At 42.4% G+C, this 17936-nt stretch overlaps 1 protein-coding gene across 4 annotated transcripts in view; it reads left to right on the forward strand.

Annotated features, from left to right (window-relative positions):
• frmd4ba (FERM domain containing 4Ba) overlaps positions 1–17936 on the forward strand; it is a 52363-nt gene that overhangs the window by 17267 nt on the left and 17160 nt on the right. For 3 of the 4 annotated variants that reach the window (XM_079510959.1, XM_079510958.1, XM_079510960.1), the window contains exons 2-10: positions 8329–8394; positions 8563–8657; positions 8869–8961; positions 9499–9583; positions 10385–10441; positions 10758–10780; positions 14737–14820; positions 15575–15640; positions 17117–17174. In XM_079510959.1, the coding sequence (XP_079367085.1) occupies positions 8329–8394; positions 8563–8657; positions 8869–8961; positions 9499–9583; positions 10385–10441; positions 10758–10780; positions 14737–14820; positions 15575–15640; positions 17117–17174 (627 nt within the window). Of the gene's footprint in view, positions 1–8328; positions 8395–8562; positions 8658–8868; positions 8962–9377; positions 9394–9498; positions 9584–10384; positions 10442–10757; positions 10781–14736; positions 14821–15574; positions 15641–17116; positions 17175–17936 lie in introns of those variants that run through there. The other variant, XM_079510961.1, reaches the window with a different exon arrangement.

Consider the following 17936-nt stretch of genomic DNA (forward strand, 5'->3'; position numbering starts at 1 on the left):
GCTGCCACTGTTCAGTAATTGCCAGCCCACTGTTTGCATGGGCATTGGGCAATAATGTATAGGCCTATGTGATATTTTCAGCTTTGCAAATGAGGGTAAACCTCTATGGTTTCAATTTCCATTTATACCATATCTCAAGGGCAATCACACATCTGTGGATTTAAATGGATTAGATACAATTCGATGCTTTAACGATCTCGATCAGGAAAGCATATGATTGTCATGAATACTTATTATTCACATTTTCTGAAGACAATTCTAGCCAATCCATGTATTTGAACAGGTGAACTTTCAGTGACAGACCTGTGACAGACCAGTATTTACAGTATAACAGACTACATACTGTACCTGCCGCTACCATTACTACAGATGCTGGCATGCTGCAATTGCTATTGCTCACTTAGGCCATGTGTTGTTGTGGGGTATACAGTATGCATTGTGTCTGGGTTGGACTGGACTCTTTAGGATTCTTAGAAATGAGAACAGGCAGACATTCGTTTTCCAGATGAACCGCATCAGAGAACAGCGGCATTCCACTTGTGTTTTTCTCTGAAGTTGACATGAGTCAAGTAAATGACACTTTGATCTTTTGTCCATTCAGATCTGAACCCAGAGTATGAAATACTTGCTGTCTCTCCTTTCGTGGCAATAAAATATCAATGCAAAAACATGCTGTGATATAACAGTTAAGCCAATGCCATTTGCAAGAGTTCAGCACACGCTAAAAGGTGTGTGATATTCTCAACTGAATTCTGCATCTGAAGTTTACAGAGACAAAAATATAACTCCCAACTAAAGAAACGGAAAAAATAAAAATATGAGTCACAGAGATAACATTCTTGAGGAGAGTGGAAAGGACGGTCAGACTTTGTTTCTGCATATACCCTGTATTTGTAAACAAGTCTGTCTGTGTGGATGGAAGGCAGAGCCTTGAAGGCAGAAACTCTATAGTCCTGCCCTGTCCGCCCTCCCCTCTTTGCAATGAGGCTGTGTCTTGGACCAGGGCCCAGGGCGGATGGCTGGGATGCAAGCCTGAGGCGTGCTACACTACTCCAGCCTTTCCAGAGCACTGACATCACTTAAGTACTCACACATAGTACTACAGGACTGTAGCTTTTTCTGAGAACAGAGCCAAACAAAGTGGTGCAGTTTGCCTGCTCAGTCCAGAAGTGGACAGAGTCTGCTTTTTTCTTTTACTGGCAGAAACTTTAGCTAGTTCTGAGAAACAAGAAGGCTTTATCAGCAGTAAGCTCTACCAGCCATGGCTGTGCACATAGTGCGTGACATGGATGACCTGGTAGCGTCAGGTAGCCAGTTTTTCTGGACCGTGGCAAACCAGACACTAAAGAGATGGTACGACCGGAGACTGATGCCGTGCCGTCGCTTCCTAGGGACATTGCTCAGGATCGGAGATTGTTACCAGGTACGATGGCCTGTAGAATGATGGCCAACTCACTAATTGAGGGTTACTACAAAGTATACATACTAATTATGTGTTGTGGAATTTATTGATTGCTTTGACAGATTCTGTTTGGAACTACTTGGCACCTGGTGTTTTATGGTGACTTCCCATTTAACGTTTTAATTGTTTATTCAAAAGAGTAAACATGTGTCTCCCACCAGCTTTGCTTTAAGCACAGCTAAACTCTACCGTATGTTTATTCAAATGCACTAACAATTTTGTGTTTGTGTGTATGTGTGTTTGCTTTTGTGGACGACACACATACTGTTTCCTGGTGAGTCACACAGCCTGTTTTAACAAGGGTCTGTCTCCCCGCACATATGGCAGTCGTTAGAAAGCAACATGACCAACTGTTTGATCTCACCGTCTGGCTGTCGTGAAGCAAATGGAAATGCAACTTATTTGGTGCTGGAACACCTGACCGAACACCGTGTGTTCCATACTTTCCTTTCCAGTGTCTACTGGAATTCCAGTGTCTACTGGAATCAACTAGGTTTCCTTTTATTCTCTCCCTTTTTTTCACAGTATTTTACAGTATTTTAATTTCAAAATGTCCATGTCAATATTTGTTATTTCGTAATAGCTTTCATGTCACATGGGCGACTCAACATTACCAGGTTTCAGGGAGGAAGAAGGGAGTGGTGGTTGTCAAAAACTGCAGGGTGGATGCTGCTAACCCCATCTATAGGTCAGGGGCTGGGGGTCATATGAAAGGGGCTCCATCAGAGCTCTTCTGCCCATAATGACAGGGCTTTAGGGGGATGACCTCACCGTCATGGTCATTACATAGCATCTGACCTTCCTTTTCAACATGGTGATCCTCTCTTTACAAAGAAGTGGTTATCTCTTCAGTTGGTTTCAGGCCAGCGAGCCGTAGTATGCCTTTCTGTTATTTTGTATTTATCTCAAAACCTCTGCTAAGGCCGCAGAGGTCCGCAAGTGTATGGTGGGAAATAATGTGTTTTCCAATTTAAACTTTTTTCATGTTAAAGGATAAACTTTGCCTTCAAAACTCATGCATGCACAAAATGACCTAGGGAGTGTGAATCCTATTATACTCATAGATAGGTTTGAGAAGTGAACCTGGACTTGGTTGGTTCCCTGTGGTTAGCTGTGATTAGCGAATCTGACTTAACTGTAGGGCCTTTGTCCGTTTTCTGTGTTTTGATTTCACAGGCCTGTAACAATGCAACATTGATAAACAAACTCCAATCGGGATTGTGCACTGGACAGCTCTACCAATCCTTGAAAGGGTTTCTATAGTGACTAATCCCTGCTTAGACAGTGGATCTTGTGTAATTAACAGTCACAATAATTCTCTCTACCAAGACAAATCACACAGAATTCTGTTGTTTAGTGAGGTCAGATTAAGTACTTTCTTTTAAAGTACCTTTATATATAAATGTACAGTATATGCATTATGTTGTGATACGAGACGTACAAAACAAATACAGTAATGGAAGAAATTGAATTGAAACTAGAAAAAGCGCTCCTCGGAGAACCAGATCAGGAATATTTGTGATGTCTTGCAAAGATGTGTACCGATTTGCGTGATGTATGGATTAAATCTTTAGGGGTAATATTAGCCTCATGGTGGCGCTATAACAGGCCGTTCTGGAAGATTTGGGGCAGAGGTTCGGAATTGGCATCCAGGTCTGTGCACAGTTTGGCAGCGACCGGGCCAACGGTGCCGTAAATTAGCTATACACGGACGGATGGACGGACGGACAGGGTGCAAAACCTACTCTGTCCCCGCATGTCTAAGGCCTGGTGGAGACAATCAATATGCCTTCGGTCTGGTGGAGACATTAACATGACATGAAACACTTTATTCATAGTCACAATTTTGCCTGCAAAACCGTAAATGTCAATGAGGTTGTGGGTGTTAAATATAAAGCAAAAAAGTAGGCTTTAAATTGTGTAAAAAAAAAGGAGAAAGGACAGCTCTGTTGTGGTGACGAGAACAATATGAGTTGGTAGAATTAAGGTTTAACACCAGCCTGTGTTCACGCCCTGCGGTCGCACTGGTAGTCAACATGACCCTGACTTTCCACTAGAGAGGCCAGGCTCTAGCAGTTGGAAGCCACATGTTTTACACTTAGTCACAGAAATAAATGTTGCCCTCACCAGTCTTTTCAGTAGGAAGCTGATGCCTTGAGAGCCATGCTCTCTAGAAACTACCACAAGGACATTTTAATTACCTTTTTCAAAAGGTATAAACTAAGAAAAGTAATCGTAAAAAGGAGTGGGCAGTGTGAGCGTCTTCTCCCTTTTATATATTTTATTGAGAGGAAAAGGGGTGGGTCCAGCACTGGGACTGGCCACCGGGTCAGGGGGCAGCTCTGAGGGCAAGGGGCCCAAGCAACCTCATCATCAATGGACACTTTACAACATTTATTTAAAGAATTGAACAGAGAAAGAGATTATAGTCAGTATAGGCAGGGCTTGACATTAACTTTTTCAGGCAAGTACATTTCCCATTACTCGTCAAATACATTTTAAATCAACTAACTAAGTTGGTTTTGTTGAATACAGGTTTGAAAATTAGATCAATATTCTCAAAGTTAATAGCCCAAGAATGACTGATTTTAAATACATTTCATGTATTCCAAATACACAGCCATAGATCGGTCCTATCCATGCACGGTTAGCAGACTGACCTCGTCGGCATTTCAACTTGTAGCATACCGTGTGCACTCACCCAATAATTAATTCCTAACGCCGGGGCTCCACCGGACGCGTTGCTTCTCTGTCGTGTGCGTCAAAAAACGAACCGGGGCAATTTTAATGCAGTCACGCAACGCAACGCTACGCAGGCAGTGGAGCCACCCTTCATTGATTTAAAAAGGGAACATTCCCTGACTGTGACGGAGACGCGAAGCTGACGTGCCCGGTGGAGCCCCGGTGTAAGACAGGACTGAACACATCAAAACTTCCTTTAGGAAGCACAAATGTATGGAGCACACACAATAGGTGGTGTGATCAATTACCCCACACCAATCGCAACACACCTGTCTATTGTGTGCCCCATACGTTTGTGCTTCCCAAACATCGACTGTTCCCAGTTTTGGACTGTTGCCACTTTTCTCACGGAAAAGTCACAATATTTTACTTAACACACATTCTCTGCCAGAACTTTCAAATGGATATGAAACTAGAAGACAATATCTGACTCCATTCTTGGGAATTAATTACTGGGTTAGTACACACAGTTTGTATTGCGTGTATAGTTTAAACGCCAACTTGGTCAGTCTCCTAACCGTCTGGGACCGATCTATGGCTGTGAATTTGGAATACATGAAATGTATTCCAAACTAGGAGACCCCGGGGCAGACCAAGGCGCAGTTGGAGGAAACGCATCGACTCACTGGCCTTGGAACGTCTCGGGATCCCCCAGGAGGAAGTCACCAGTGGTGGAAAAAGTACAAACATATTTTACTTAAGTAAAAGTACAGTTATTCTACTTGAAAGTTACTTAAGTAAAAATAAAAGTAACCAATTAGAAAATTACTTAAGTAAAAGTATAAAAGTAGCTTACATTAAATGTACTTAAGTATCAAAAGTACTAAAATGTACTTAAGTATAAAAGTACAAAATGCTTTTCAAAATGTTTCATCCTGTCAAAAGTGGCTTGCCATTCATTATCAATGGCATTTAATATTTGTGTTAGTGGTTTGTGTTAGTGGTGGAGATGGTGCTGGCCACAGACTTGCACCCTGAGGGTGCAAGCTCACACAAAATATATTTCACAGTCAAATACATATTCATTTAGGGGTCCTTGAATGGAGAGAGCCATTGCAAAACAGACATCATATTAAGCCCTTCACTAAGCCCCACCCACTCCACTCTGCGAGGGCATTGGGCAAGCTGTCCTGTCACCCATCACATAGATGCATGTTAAAGATGGAGTGCCGCGATTTTTTTCCACCCTAAAACATGATCATCAGGTCTTATTGTTATATAAGGAGGTATCATTTTTTTCAAAAAAGTGTACAGTATTTGTTAAAATGTTGTTTTTATGTGGGCACGCCCACCAGTTCCTTAAGTATGCCTGGTTTGCCTGGTGGGTGGTGATGGTGATGGATGGTGATCCACCTGAACTTAAGCCGCATCCACAGCTGTAGTTGTATGATAAAAGGGGAGGGGTGACTCCAGGGTGTCTAATGAAGTACTGTCACCTCATAGACGTGACAGAACTGGAAAAATACAAAAATTGTGGCACTCCATCTATAAATGATTTCTCCATATAAATAATCGATCAAGAGCCAGAGCTTGAAAATGTCTTCTAAATCTAGTCAACAAAGCCTTCAGTATAGGCTATGCAATGTGGATGACATTATTTCAATAAAGTAGAAATACGAGGGAGAAAGTTGAAACAGCTATCAACTTTAACGACCGTCCCGTTCGACAGAAGTTTTGATGCAATGTACGGTAAGACTACAGTGATTAGTATTGCCATCACCTGGGTGGGTGAGTTGTGTTGTGAATGTTGTACCGATATGTGTTCACAAGTCACAACACAGCCATGCAAAATAACAGCTATGATGACGAGCTGTCGAGCTGACGAAAACAGAGCCGATGCAGAAGCAGCACGGGCGTGCGCGTACACACACACACAGACACACACACACACACACACACACACACACACACACACACACACAGTTTATTCACCGCACCAGAGAGAGAGAGAGAGACGGGTGCTTCTGTCCAGCTTTTCACCACACCACCATGCTTCTCTGTGTGAATGTGAACGAATGAGTGAGGGCGAGGCGATGACTTTATAAACGTTATGCTGAAAATGGCGATTCTGAAAGCCCTGCATATTTCGCATGTTGTGCGCGCACTGCGCGGAAATATGCGATTAAGATTTTAATTTGTAACGAAAGGTGTCCAATTTTAATGTAGCAGATTCAAAGTACGATTTTTTCCTTGTAAATGTAACGAAGTAAAAGTACAGAAAAAGAAAAATACTCAATAAAAGTACACATTCTCAAAACTTGTACTTAAATACAGTAACGAAGTAATTGTACTTCGTTACTTTACACCACTGGAAGTCACCAATGTTGCTCTGGAGAGGGAAGTCTGGAGTACTCTGGTGGAGCTGTTTCCCCCGCGACCCGACTACGGATAAGCGGTTGAAGATGGATGGATGGATGGATGAAATGTATGTAAGATCACAGACATTCTAGTGCTATTAACAATATTGGGAAGGTGATTATTCGGAAAGCCACACAATATTGTTGGCTGCTATAGGAGTCACAGAAAAAGTGAAATCAGGAGTCACTTGTCCAACGGACAAGTACATTTTGAATGCACTTGTACTGAAAGATGTATTACTTGTCCCGGACAACCGGACAAGCCTTAATGTCAAGCCCTGGTAGGAGAGTAACATTGCCTGTTGGGCAGAAACCTTGTATCTCCATATTTGTCATCCTATTATGTTATTTTCATAAACTAGACCAGTGCCCGGCTGTAGAGCACAGAGTTGGTTGGTAACGATGGAAGTTGGAGATCCATCCCCCACCCGGCTATGCAATACTTGTTGTACCCGTGGTCTTTTGTTGGTGGTTTTGGACAACCGTGGGTCCGACCTACTCGACACCGGGCACTGCACTCCCTGTGAGGGTGTGGAACACGTGTGTCGATTGTCAAATTTTAAGTCGGTGGGGCGAACTGTTCTCGAGTTACGTGGATTTCAGACGTACACACGTACACACTTACGTACAGACGCACAGAGACATGTTGCATTTATAGAGATAAGATGAATGCCCTGTTTTATGGCAGTGGAAACCAAAGTAGTGAAAATAGCTACACATCACAATGAGACGTGAGCATGTAGATGTCCTCTTTTCTCATTTTTGAAAACATTTCTGAAAACTGGGGAAGCCAGGTTGAAAGTGGTTAATTGTGTCTGTGGGTTTTATAAATATTTAACCAATAATCAAAAGTATTAACCCAAGCTACTAAATAATAACTAAATTGGATCCATTTGAACACAGGTTTTTGTATTATAACTATTTCTGTCACTATCTGTTTGACTGCTTTCCGTGACATAAAGAGACCAGGTGCTTATTTTTGGGTTGGCACACGCACTCATCGCTTCTGAAACGCGGGTGTGGCTGGAATGTGACGATACCACGTGCACGCCCAATGGAGTCTGTAGTTTTCATGGATCTCATACAGGGTGAAAGCTGTCAATGAAATGGAAACAATATATGTACATACATACATACATACATACATACATACTATTGCATAAATATTTAGCTGCAGATACAGTGTTAAGCTGGGAAAAGTACAACCCTGGAGATATAAAAATGTAGAACATGTATGTATCCTATGTGGGACGTTTAGATTCGGTTTAGTCTGAACATCAGTGTGAATTATTTGAGAGCGTGGCAGTTTACTGTTGAGGAATATAGAATCGTGTGCAGTTATAACATGTGTTCATAACAAAAATAAAATACCACTTGAAGACCATTCACCCACACAGTAGTTTTAATGTCTGTCTGACACTGAAGAGTGCTTGTGCTGACTGCGCCAAAATGAACCTGACAGACATTCATTAGGACAATGGAGAGATAATTGTATTTAACCTCCTCGATGCCTTCAAAAACCAGCGATTCAATTTCCTTGCATCACAGGAATAGCGCTGACAATATGATTTGGTATTTTTTATTTTCATTACACTGGTGCCGATGCAGAGAGTGGAACAGAAGACTGGCTGCCAAGCTGGACCCCCCCCACACACACACACACACACACCCCCTCCTCCCGCAGTGCAGATGATCATGTAATGTCGATGTCCCTGTAAGTACTTTTAGTACCTTCGCTGACTCCTGTCTGTGTTCTTCTCGCTTCAGATGACGGAGGGCCGTCTGTGCCAGGTGCACCTCCTGGATGACAGGAAGCTGGAGTTGCTGGTCCAGGTAATCTCTTATTTAGAAATGGTCTGTGTCTTTGAAAAGGATTGTTGATGCTATATGAATTGCCTTATGACCTGTTCTTTGATTTTGTGTTTGCAAATGTACAATATAATTGCCTATGCTGTATTGTCTGAATAATGATCATGCGTTGTTTTATCATCAAATCTTTAGCCCAAGCTCTTGTCCCGTGAACTGTTGGATTTGGTGTCTTCACATTTTAACCTAAAGGAGAAAGAGTACTTTGGGATCTCCTTCATAGATGACACGTAAGTACATTTCCAAAGCTACACTACATTCTATGATTGGGATATAGGTGTGTGTGTGTGTGCTGTACGTGCACGCACGCATGCATGCATGTGAGCGTATGTGTGTGTGTGTGTGTGTAATCACACTGTTTCAGTTATGGGTCAAATGAAAACCATTTGCTACCTGTAGCAAAATGCATTTAAAAAAAGCTAACATGTTTTCTTTCATTAGTGATCAGAATAACTGGCTCCAGTTGGAACGCAGGGTACTTGATCATGACTTCTCCAAAAAGAGTGGTCCTTTGGAACTCAAGTTTCTAGTCAGGTGAGTGGTGTTGTTATTACAGCATTTATTTTAACACTCTAGAGTTAGAGCTTCACCCATATGAGCTAGAATGTAAACATGATTTTTTGGTATAACTGAGACATTCAAGAATGATGCCGGCCTGCCTTGACATTTAATTTGACCTTCTGTATAACAAATAATAGCACTGCCCCAATTCAGGGGATGCGTCCTTTGAATGCCAAATTTAACGCTGCATTTGAAGAAGCCTTTGAAATGGGACATCCTTGGTTGCACCACTGTGACATAATTGGCCTTCAAATGCAGCCTTCGAAGGACACAGCCCCTGAATTGGGACACAGCTTTTATCTTGAGAGCTGTGAGCACCTCTTACATGAAGTTTTATACTGTAGTGTTGTAGATCTACTGTACATCCAGCAGATGGCACCAAGCGACCTGATCTAGAGACAGCTTGTATGACATTGACAACACTACTACCACCACACAAGTAAAGATAAATGTGCTTGCACTATTATTCAAGCACTGTTACATTGACAACAAAAAATGAACTCTTCACAGGTTTTACATTGAGAAGATCACATTCCTAAAGGACAACACAACAGTGGGGCTCTTCTTTATGAATGCAAAATCGTCAGTGTTTAACGTAAGTGTTTATACTTTAGATTAGAATGTTATGCTGCTACAAGTTTTGTGAAATGTCTTACCATGCTGAAGTGAAGACCAAATTAGGTCTGCTCTGCTAGTGTAAACACTGAATCATTTTTTTATGGTTATTGGTTATTGCTAAATAGATTTATAACCAATACATTGAAGTTATGCCGACAGAGAACTGCAGGGAGTAGGTAGCCTGAATAGCCTATTTGGAATAGCACGTACAACTGCGACAGTCGCATACTAATCAACTAATGCACATGCCGTAGTAGGCTACAGTAGAACGAACCGCGTGGCGCGTGTTAAACAACATGCAGCACACCGTTTCAGTATATGTCTACTTTGTTCAGTTTGTAAAACAATGTTGCAATGCAGACTTTTTTCGCGGGGTGGGCAGACTTGTCACCACGGGAGACGGGAGATTGTTGAACCTGCTTGCAGACTGTACCATTTCACCGACGAGTTGTAGCTTTGAATTGTAACTACACAACGTTGAGTTTTGCGCAGCCTATTAGTTGTGCTTGTGTTGTTTACATTTGTTTTACACTATTTAAACATGACTCGTGTTTAATAAGAGGTTATTGCTAGCCTAGCGTATATACGATATTGAAAGCATTCCAAACATGCGCACCCTATTCGGAGCGGTAATGGTTCAGTCGGTAACAGTGGGACGAGGTACGGGTGACTGAGGAGGAGGAGGTTTCTTCTCTCAAGTCAAGTCAAGTGTTTCGGAAAAGCTACACTTGTTTTGTCAACTGAATCACTTTATTCACTTCTGCTTTTCCCACAACAGGAGAACATCGAGGTGGAGAGTGAACATGTCTTCAAGTTAGCGGCATTCGCGTTGCAGGTAAGCGCAAGAGTTAGTTTGACACAGCCTAGGCGTTCGAGACTGAATGTTATTAACTCGACATTTGAATCAAAGCCGTGACTGTGCGTCCACACCTTAGCATACTCTAAGCCTAAGGTCCACACACGCTGCATGCAACATTTGAAAACAGTTGTCTCTGAGAGATCGGTTGGCTGCTGCCATTGTTTACATATGGATGGTAGGCTGTGATGTTATAAACACACGAGTCAGCTGAGTAGATATTAGATAATAGATATTTCTTATTCGGGGTGAATTGCTTTGCTCATGCGTCTTTTCTATTTATTTTTTTCTAAAGGAAGCCAAAGGAGAATTCACAAGGTAAGGTCTATTGACATACCGTACCGTATGCTGCAAACACAAATGAGCTTCTGCTTTATACTATACTGTGGTTAGCTAAGTATTTCTTGCATTATTCTGACAAGGAAGTACTTGGGTTTATTGATCTGTTTGGCCAAAGCTCAGTGTAGTTAGTTAATGTTCAACTTAATTGGCTCAGATTTGTATTTCACGCTGGAGTTCCCTCAGTTAATAATTTCCTTGATGGTATTCTGTTACTAAACTAAACTCAAGCTGGCCAATTCCACTCTCATGCTGGCGAATGGAAATATGTTGCTTTTACATAATAATTAAAACATAGGCCTAGTTGCATTTCCTAGATGAAATTGGTCCATGTCCTAAAGAAACATGTCACTAAATGGCTGTCCCTCTGATGTTTTGGTAGTGAGTGTCATGTACCTGTGAAAGGTGACCCTCAGACTACATGTATGTACTGTAGGAAATACAAATGTAGCATACAGCATTGGTCAGACACAGTGGTGGTGTGATGTTATGCACGAGAAGACCACAAATCATTAACCAAATAACCACCTCCCAGGTGGGGATGGTGTTTTTGTATAAGGCCTTGCACTTAGTGAAAAGCTTGACCCACTGATATGGTTTGTAGGGAGTGTTCAGTCTATGAAATGAAGGGTACAAGCTGCGATGAGTAAACATTGGTCTGACTGAGAGTAGCCGAGCAGGTTTTGGCAGCAGACTCTGTCTGTGTGTCCCAGCATGGTGCCCCTAGAGGCCCCTGTGCATTATTTGAACACAAAGCTTTGTGCGCTGTAAGGAATTGTAGTACATGTACGCTGTGACTGCACATAGCTATATAGAATGCTGAAAATGCAGTTTGAGTTCCTGCAAAACTGCTATCTTAGTTCTCTCAAGAACAAAATCGACAGCATCCATTCGTCACTGTTAATCTTCCAATGTTTTATTAAGTGTTGATAGAGGATGGTTTGTTATTAAACATCTCGCTTAAACAGTATTTTTCTTTCTTACTGCTTAGCCCTGGAGTGCAGTGTGTGAGTTAGTCCAAACTTTCCAACTTGTGTAGGTGTTGGGATGGGCCGTCCTTTGTCCACTGTGAAAGCACAATAAACCAAAACCTGCCAAGAGATCTGTTAGAAAACCTGCCAAGAGAGTTTGTAAGAATCAATGTCCTCCGTGTTGATTTAACACTAAAACGTGTACAGATGTATTTGTACACGCTTTAGTGTTACATTTCCACTGAGGTTTTTACTGTGTAGGTTTTCTTTCCTCTCCTCTCTTGCACGAATGACACCAATGCTGCATATACAGTTTCAGTTTTGTCCCTTCGGGAGTATCAATACAATCCATTACTTTTACTTGATCACTAGTTTGGCATCTAACATACTGTGTCTGAACTGAAGGCAATAAATGCAAATTCACTTGGTACTACTGGGGTAAACTCTGGGGTAAACTCTCCTAATACAGCAACGTACAATTTGATAGTCATAGTGTTATTGTCTCAAGAATATTCAATGCTAGCAAAGTGTTGCCACATCCCTATTTATGTTATAGTGTCTCTTTCTCCTGTCTGATGCCTTTCACTTCTACCTCTGTGGCAGAGGAAGGCCAGTTAATCTCCTCATAAAGCATATGCGGCTCCTCAACACAGAAGCAAGCAAAGGGCCCTGTAGCGGTGAGATTAGATGTGGAGGAGTAGAACTCCTGTTCCTTGCTAGCATTCAGCCTGCCTTATGGAGGATGAACCAGTAGACTATGTTGCTCAAAATGTAGACAGTCTGGCGTCAGGAGGACTCACCATAGTGATGTCGTCATCATGGTGGTCTGAGCAAGGCCCCTGCCAAACGTTAAATTAAACGGCATCATCTGATTTTGAGCTATGCTCGGGTTAATGAGGTTAGTCTACTTGTTGCTAAATGCAAATGTCACATTTCTAGTGTTATATGGGTCCTGTACGTGATCTGTAATATAGCATGATGAATAAAGCAATCATGACATGGGTGTCATGCCATTGTTTTACTACAATATAATGCACTGCTACTGTACCACGTTTGCGAAAGACCAATGTTAATGTTTCCAGTGCTCTTGAGTCAATAACAGCATGACCGTTTTAGCTCTCTGCTCGATTTGTATGTGTAGACTGTAGTTATTGGTTCATTCGTGGCAATGGGGAATCCCGCAGGCTCTGTCATTGTATTACCTCAACAGTCACCCAGTCTCAGCCCAATGCAATCGCTGACACATGAGTATTATCTCTCCCACACTAGCTGGGCTGGGCTGTACTGGGCTGGGCTGTACTGGGTGTAGGAATTGCCCCCACGCTGCAGGAAGATAACAGACGTAGTAATGAATTCCAGATTGCTGACAGGGCAGTGTGGCTGTGGAGTAGATCACCCCGACAACGCCAGGCCCCAGCGCCCCATAAAATGTATGCCATCAAACTCCCAGTGAAGTGCCATGGCAGCAAAACCCAGTCAGCCTAGAAGAGGCAGCTACTAGGAGCAGTTATTCAAGTAGCTCTGCATGTGCAGCCGTTCCCCCGCCCCCTTTTTATGTTTAGTTTTTTTGTTTTGTTTAGTAAGCTGGTTCATACAACTGGATAATTAAAGGCCACCCTAGTATATAGCATGGGATTGTTAGCTTCCATTGTCATGATTATCAGCCTAGGATTAATGTGTACAGTTGATGTTGAGAAACGTCAAGTTCAGGTAAATTAATTTTACCCTACCAAGGTCTTATTAACTCTTAATATCGTGGTTATTTCTTTATTTGCTCAGCTAGTACAATGGAAGTAAGCGGCAAGTGTTCCAGGATGTCCTAATGTTTTATGATATGTTTGAAGCATAGGAGCGATCTAGTCCTGTCTTGAGAAGCCAGGGCCTATTTTGGAACAGCACTGGGACTCGTACAGTACCTTTCAACACTGGGAAGGTTTGCCAAGTGCTGGTGAATGGCTTTTGTTCAGTGCTCCAGTAGACTGGCCTGCCAAGCCATAGCCGTCTTTGTCCTGTAGCAATTGTAGACCAAGTTCTCCCCCCACATGTTGTTGCAGTGACTCAGGGTTCACTATCGCAAACCTTGACAGTGACATACACCACAGTTTGTCCACACTGATAATGGGCGTATATTTGCAGTGTTCATTAGATCACTTTCGGTCTCTGCTTAACATTTCTCGTCTGTGATTTTGGGTGAATTCTACCTACTACATGGTTGGCTGGTTGATCTGAATTATATAATTAGTACATTGGCATGATGTTCATTCTATACATAACTTTATGCTGAAGTACCCTTAGATTATGGCCGGGTCCATTTTTACACAAGTTAAATTAACACTGTGGACTTGACTGTGTAGACCGTTTTTATTAAAGTACTTTTTTTAGCCCCTTAAAAGGCACCTACGGTTTCCTGCTCATGTGCTTCTATAATTGAACTCTGGCAAGACATAAGTAAAGCTACAGAATAATCTTGGCAAGCGTCAGTGCTCTTATATAGATAAGAAGATGGAGAGAAAAAAAATCCTGACACCGCACCTTTTGGCTTTGATTTGCAATTGTGAGTTATCTCTGCCATGCATTAAGTCTTAGAAATTCAAACCACACTGCACAAACACATGGAGAAAGTCTCTCCGTTCTATCCTAGCATATCTCCTGGTATTCTTATCTAAACATTTACCTTAACTTCTCATACGTTCTGCATACTTGTTTGTTGAGCTCCTTTAAGGTCAAAACGGGACATGTGAGATGTATGAGCACTGAGGGTGTCACGTGTAGGAGGCCTAGTAATTAGACAGTAATAACATGTCTTTGATCAATCAACAGTATAATTTCTGAGACTGTACTGTGTCCCTCCCAGCTCTGTAGGATAGATGAGGTACCCACATCCACATGGAAAATGACTAGAAACTAAGGACACTAGAGTTAGTGCATTGGTTAATCATATAAGACATTATTTTTTTCTCCCAGTGCTGAGACTACTAGATCAGACTTGAAGCAGCTCCCAGTACTGCCCACCCGAGTCTTGAGGGAGCACCCTTCTCTGGCTTACTGGTAAGTTGTGTCAGCTGCTGGAACCTCTGGAAACCACAAAATACAGCACAACATACTGCCTGCCACCCCTCTTCCACCTGCAACTTGCACCCCCTCCAAACACCCATCAAATGGCCTCAGCGTTCTGTAACACCTGGCTGCACAAAGCAATTATTTCCCCAGATGAGATGAGCATGCATGCCTGCCTGGCACCAACAGAATCTTTCCCTCTGATGGGGCAACTAATTAATGCCAGGGCTATGTTAATTAGGTTTGCCCATTAGTTCGGAGAAAGAAAGAACAGGGTAATGCTGACAGAGGTGAGGCCAGCCGCTCTACAATCTTAAATTGTTCCTGCCTGGCTTTCTCTTTGAATATTTGCTCCTTTCTCTCTTTAGAGTTTTGGTTCCTTTTCCTCTGTGCCTGCCATTTATCTGAAGTGACTGTAGCACCGGGACTTAAATCAACTCATTGTGTATGTGTGTGGGAGTGCGTGCGTGCATGCGCAAGTTTCTGCAAAGTTACAGGGTCTACAGTCCGACAACATTGTAAAAGGGTATGATTGCTGTGATATGTAGTATGCGTGCGTGTGTGCACATGCACGTAAAAGAGGGGGAGATGAGAGGCACTGGTGGGCCAGTGGGCCAGACAGAATTTCCTGCATGAGCAAACATGGTGTTTGTCAGAAACAGGGCCATCTCATACACCCTCTCTGGTTGGTGGTGTGTAGCACTTGATGGATTTTTCATTAAAGGTTTGATCCCTTCCATTGCAGTGAGGACAGGGTGATCGAGCATTACAAGAAGCTGAAGGGGCTGAGCAAAGGACAAGCCATTGTGCAGTAAGTTGTGGCATTAATGGTACCAATAATAAACAATTGTATTTATATATCACTTTTCAAGCGACACAGTATGTAAAATGTGTCGATCCTTAAAATGATCATCTCGCATAATACCGTATATACTTTTTCTCTGTGGCTTTTCTTGTAGCTATTGAATGTAATTGTGTTCTGTAAGTGCTTCTGTGTGGCAGTTTTATGCATGTAACAGGAGGGAAGCGCCACCGGCTAATTGGCTGGTTGCAAATTTTAGAGCTTGTCTTCTTTCTCACAAATCCACTACTTCACATTTAACCTTTTAATCAAAGATTTGTTGTGTTCCTGGTTCAACCTTTCTGGTTTGTGTGGAGGTGTAGCAATCATAAATCCGGTATCTGTAATAATGACTACGGATGTTGCTTCAATTCACCAGAACAATCAAGTATTAAGGCTTTATATAGAAGTAGAACCCTATAATAACAATTTTTGACCGACTTGCTTGCGTGGGGGAAATTCGGTTTCAGCTCAACCCTGTGGAACACCACAGTTGTAACAGAGAACATAACATCAGCCACCGCAGCAACATACGTTTTGAGATGGTTTGAGAGGTAGATGATAGCCCGAGGGCTATCCTTTAAATAAAATTTATAGCAGTTTCAGTTTATATGGTGCTGCTGCAAACCCTATGAAAACCTTTGTTTTCAAAGCCCATAAGCCATAATAGCCATTTTCTCATGAAAAAAGACTGACATCACTAATCTGTCAGAGAGTGAGAGTGTGTTTGCTATGTAATCTTCAAACAAACTTCATAGGCCGACAGACATGAGCGCATGTTTAGTAAAAGAAACATTTGCATGTTCATTTGCGTAGTCTGCACACCTTGTCTGGCCCGTGTGAAGATACATTTGACCCAATCCAGCCTGTGACCTCAAATGTTTGACACTGCTACTATATGCGTAGTTGACCAGGGTCCTCAGGGCTCTATACTTTGTCCACTAACATTTCCTGAGTCTACATCTAATCGCTTAGCCGAAAATAGCAGATCTACATGCTAACTATTTTGGCAGAATGTTCACCCCCTATAGGGATGCTAGCTGGGGTTCATTTGTGCTGTCCTGCTGCCCTATGGTGGTGGTTGTGTAAGGACATGGCGGTCCCCATGCCAGAATGTGTCATTAATTAGGAAAGGCACTCTTGTCAGTCTGCCAGCTATGGGGGGGTGACAGACCTCTACTGTGTGTTTTCCCCAGGAACTGCAGCTCAAAGCAAACCCAGGCCATTTACGCACAAATGATTTGTGCCCTTGAATTGATCAATGAACTCTCACTCCTGTCACAGCCCTGAAAGAAATCGATTGGCCTTCCACTGAAAATGACTGTGGCTTCTGAATAGCTAGGGCTTAAATCCCACTCTGTTCCGCAGTACAGGGGCCACTGGTTGACAGTGATTAAGTGTAAGTGGTGGAATTACTGTTAACCTGTTCCCATCTCTTCTTCAAAGGTATCTTGCCCTAGTACAGTCCCTGCCGACATATGGAGTCCATTTCTACCCAGTGAAGGTAAGACCAGCACCCTGCGTACACATACAATAGCTTCAGTGGACACACTGTCTTCTTCACATTCTTCTGTTAACTGACACTGGTTCTCAACCTGGGGGTCACGACCCCCCATAGGGGTTGCCAAATACTTTGGAGGGGTTGTCAGATACTTTTCTGAATGTGCAAAAGAGAGAAAAAAAGAAAATGTTTTGTTGCTTCATTAATATTTCAGTAGAAGCACAATAAAATGGAAGCAAAATCAAGAATTAATTAGACAAACTTTTTTAGAGGAGGAGGAGAGAGTGAGGGCATGTGTGTATACTATGTGTGTGAGCACACAGCAGTGTGTGTGGGGTTAGTATGGCTGAAGCTAGCTGTAACCTACTGCCTAGCAAGCTAGCTGGCTCTGTGCCGTTCCACAACGTGGAGCGACTCCTGGGACAGTAAGATCGATCTAAAAGTACCACACATCTGACAGTATCGCGACTGTGACCACAAGTGAGAAACTCTGTGGGTGTAACGTTGAGCTGTTTACATTGCGATCCAAATACCAGCGGAGTTTGGATTCACCTGTCATGTTATGAATTGATCAGACCCAGCGTTGTAGCTACTGTGCTGAGGTTCTGAAACGTTTAACCTTAACACCAGTGTACATGAAGCAGTATTTCCACACCAAACGACAAATGACACTGATAAATTAAACCAGTATCGTTTTTTTCGGTATAAGAAGGAATGGGGGTGGGTACTGGAGCAGCGGCTTTTACATTAAATCCATAATCCTTT

Source organism: Electrona antarctica, assembly GCF_951216825.1.
Source record: "Electrona antarctica genome assembly, chromosome: 9".
Taxonomy (NCBI): Eukaryota; Metazoa; Chordata; class Actinopteri; order Myctophiformes; family Myctophidae; genus Electrona; species Electrona antarctica.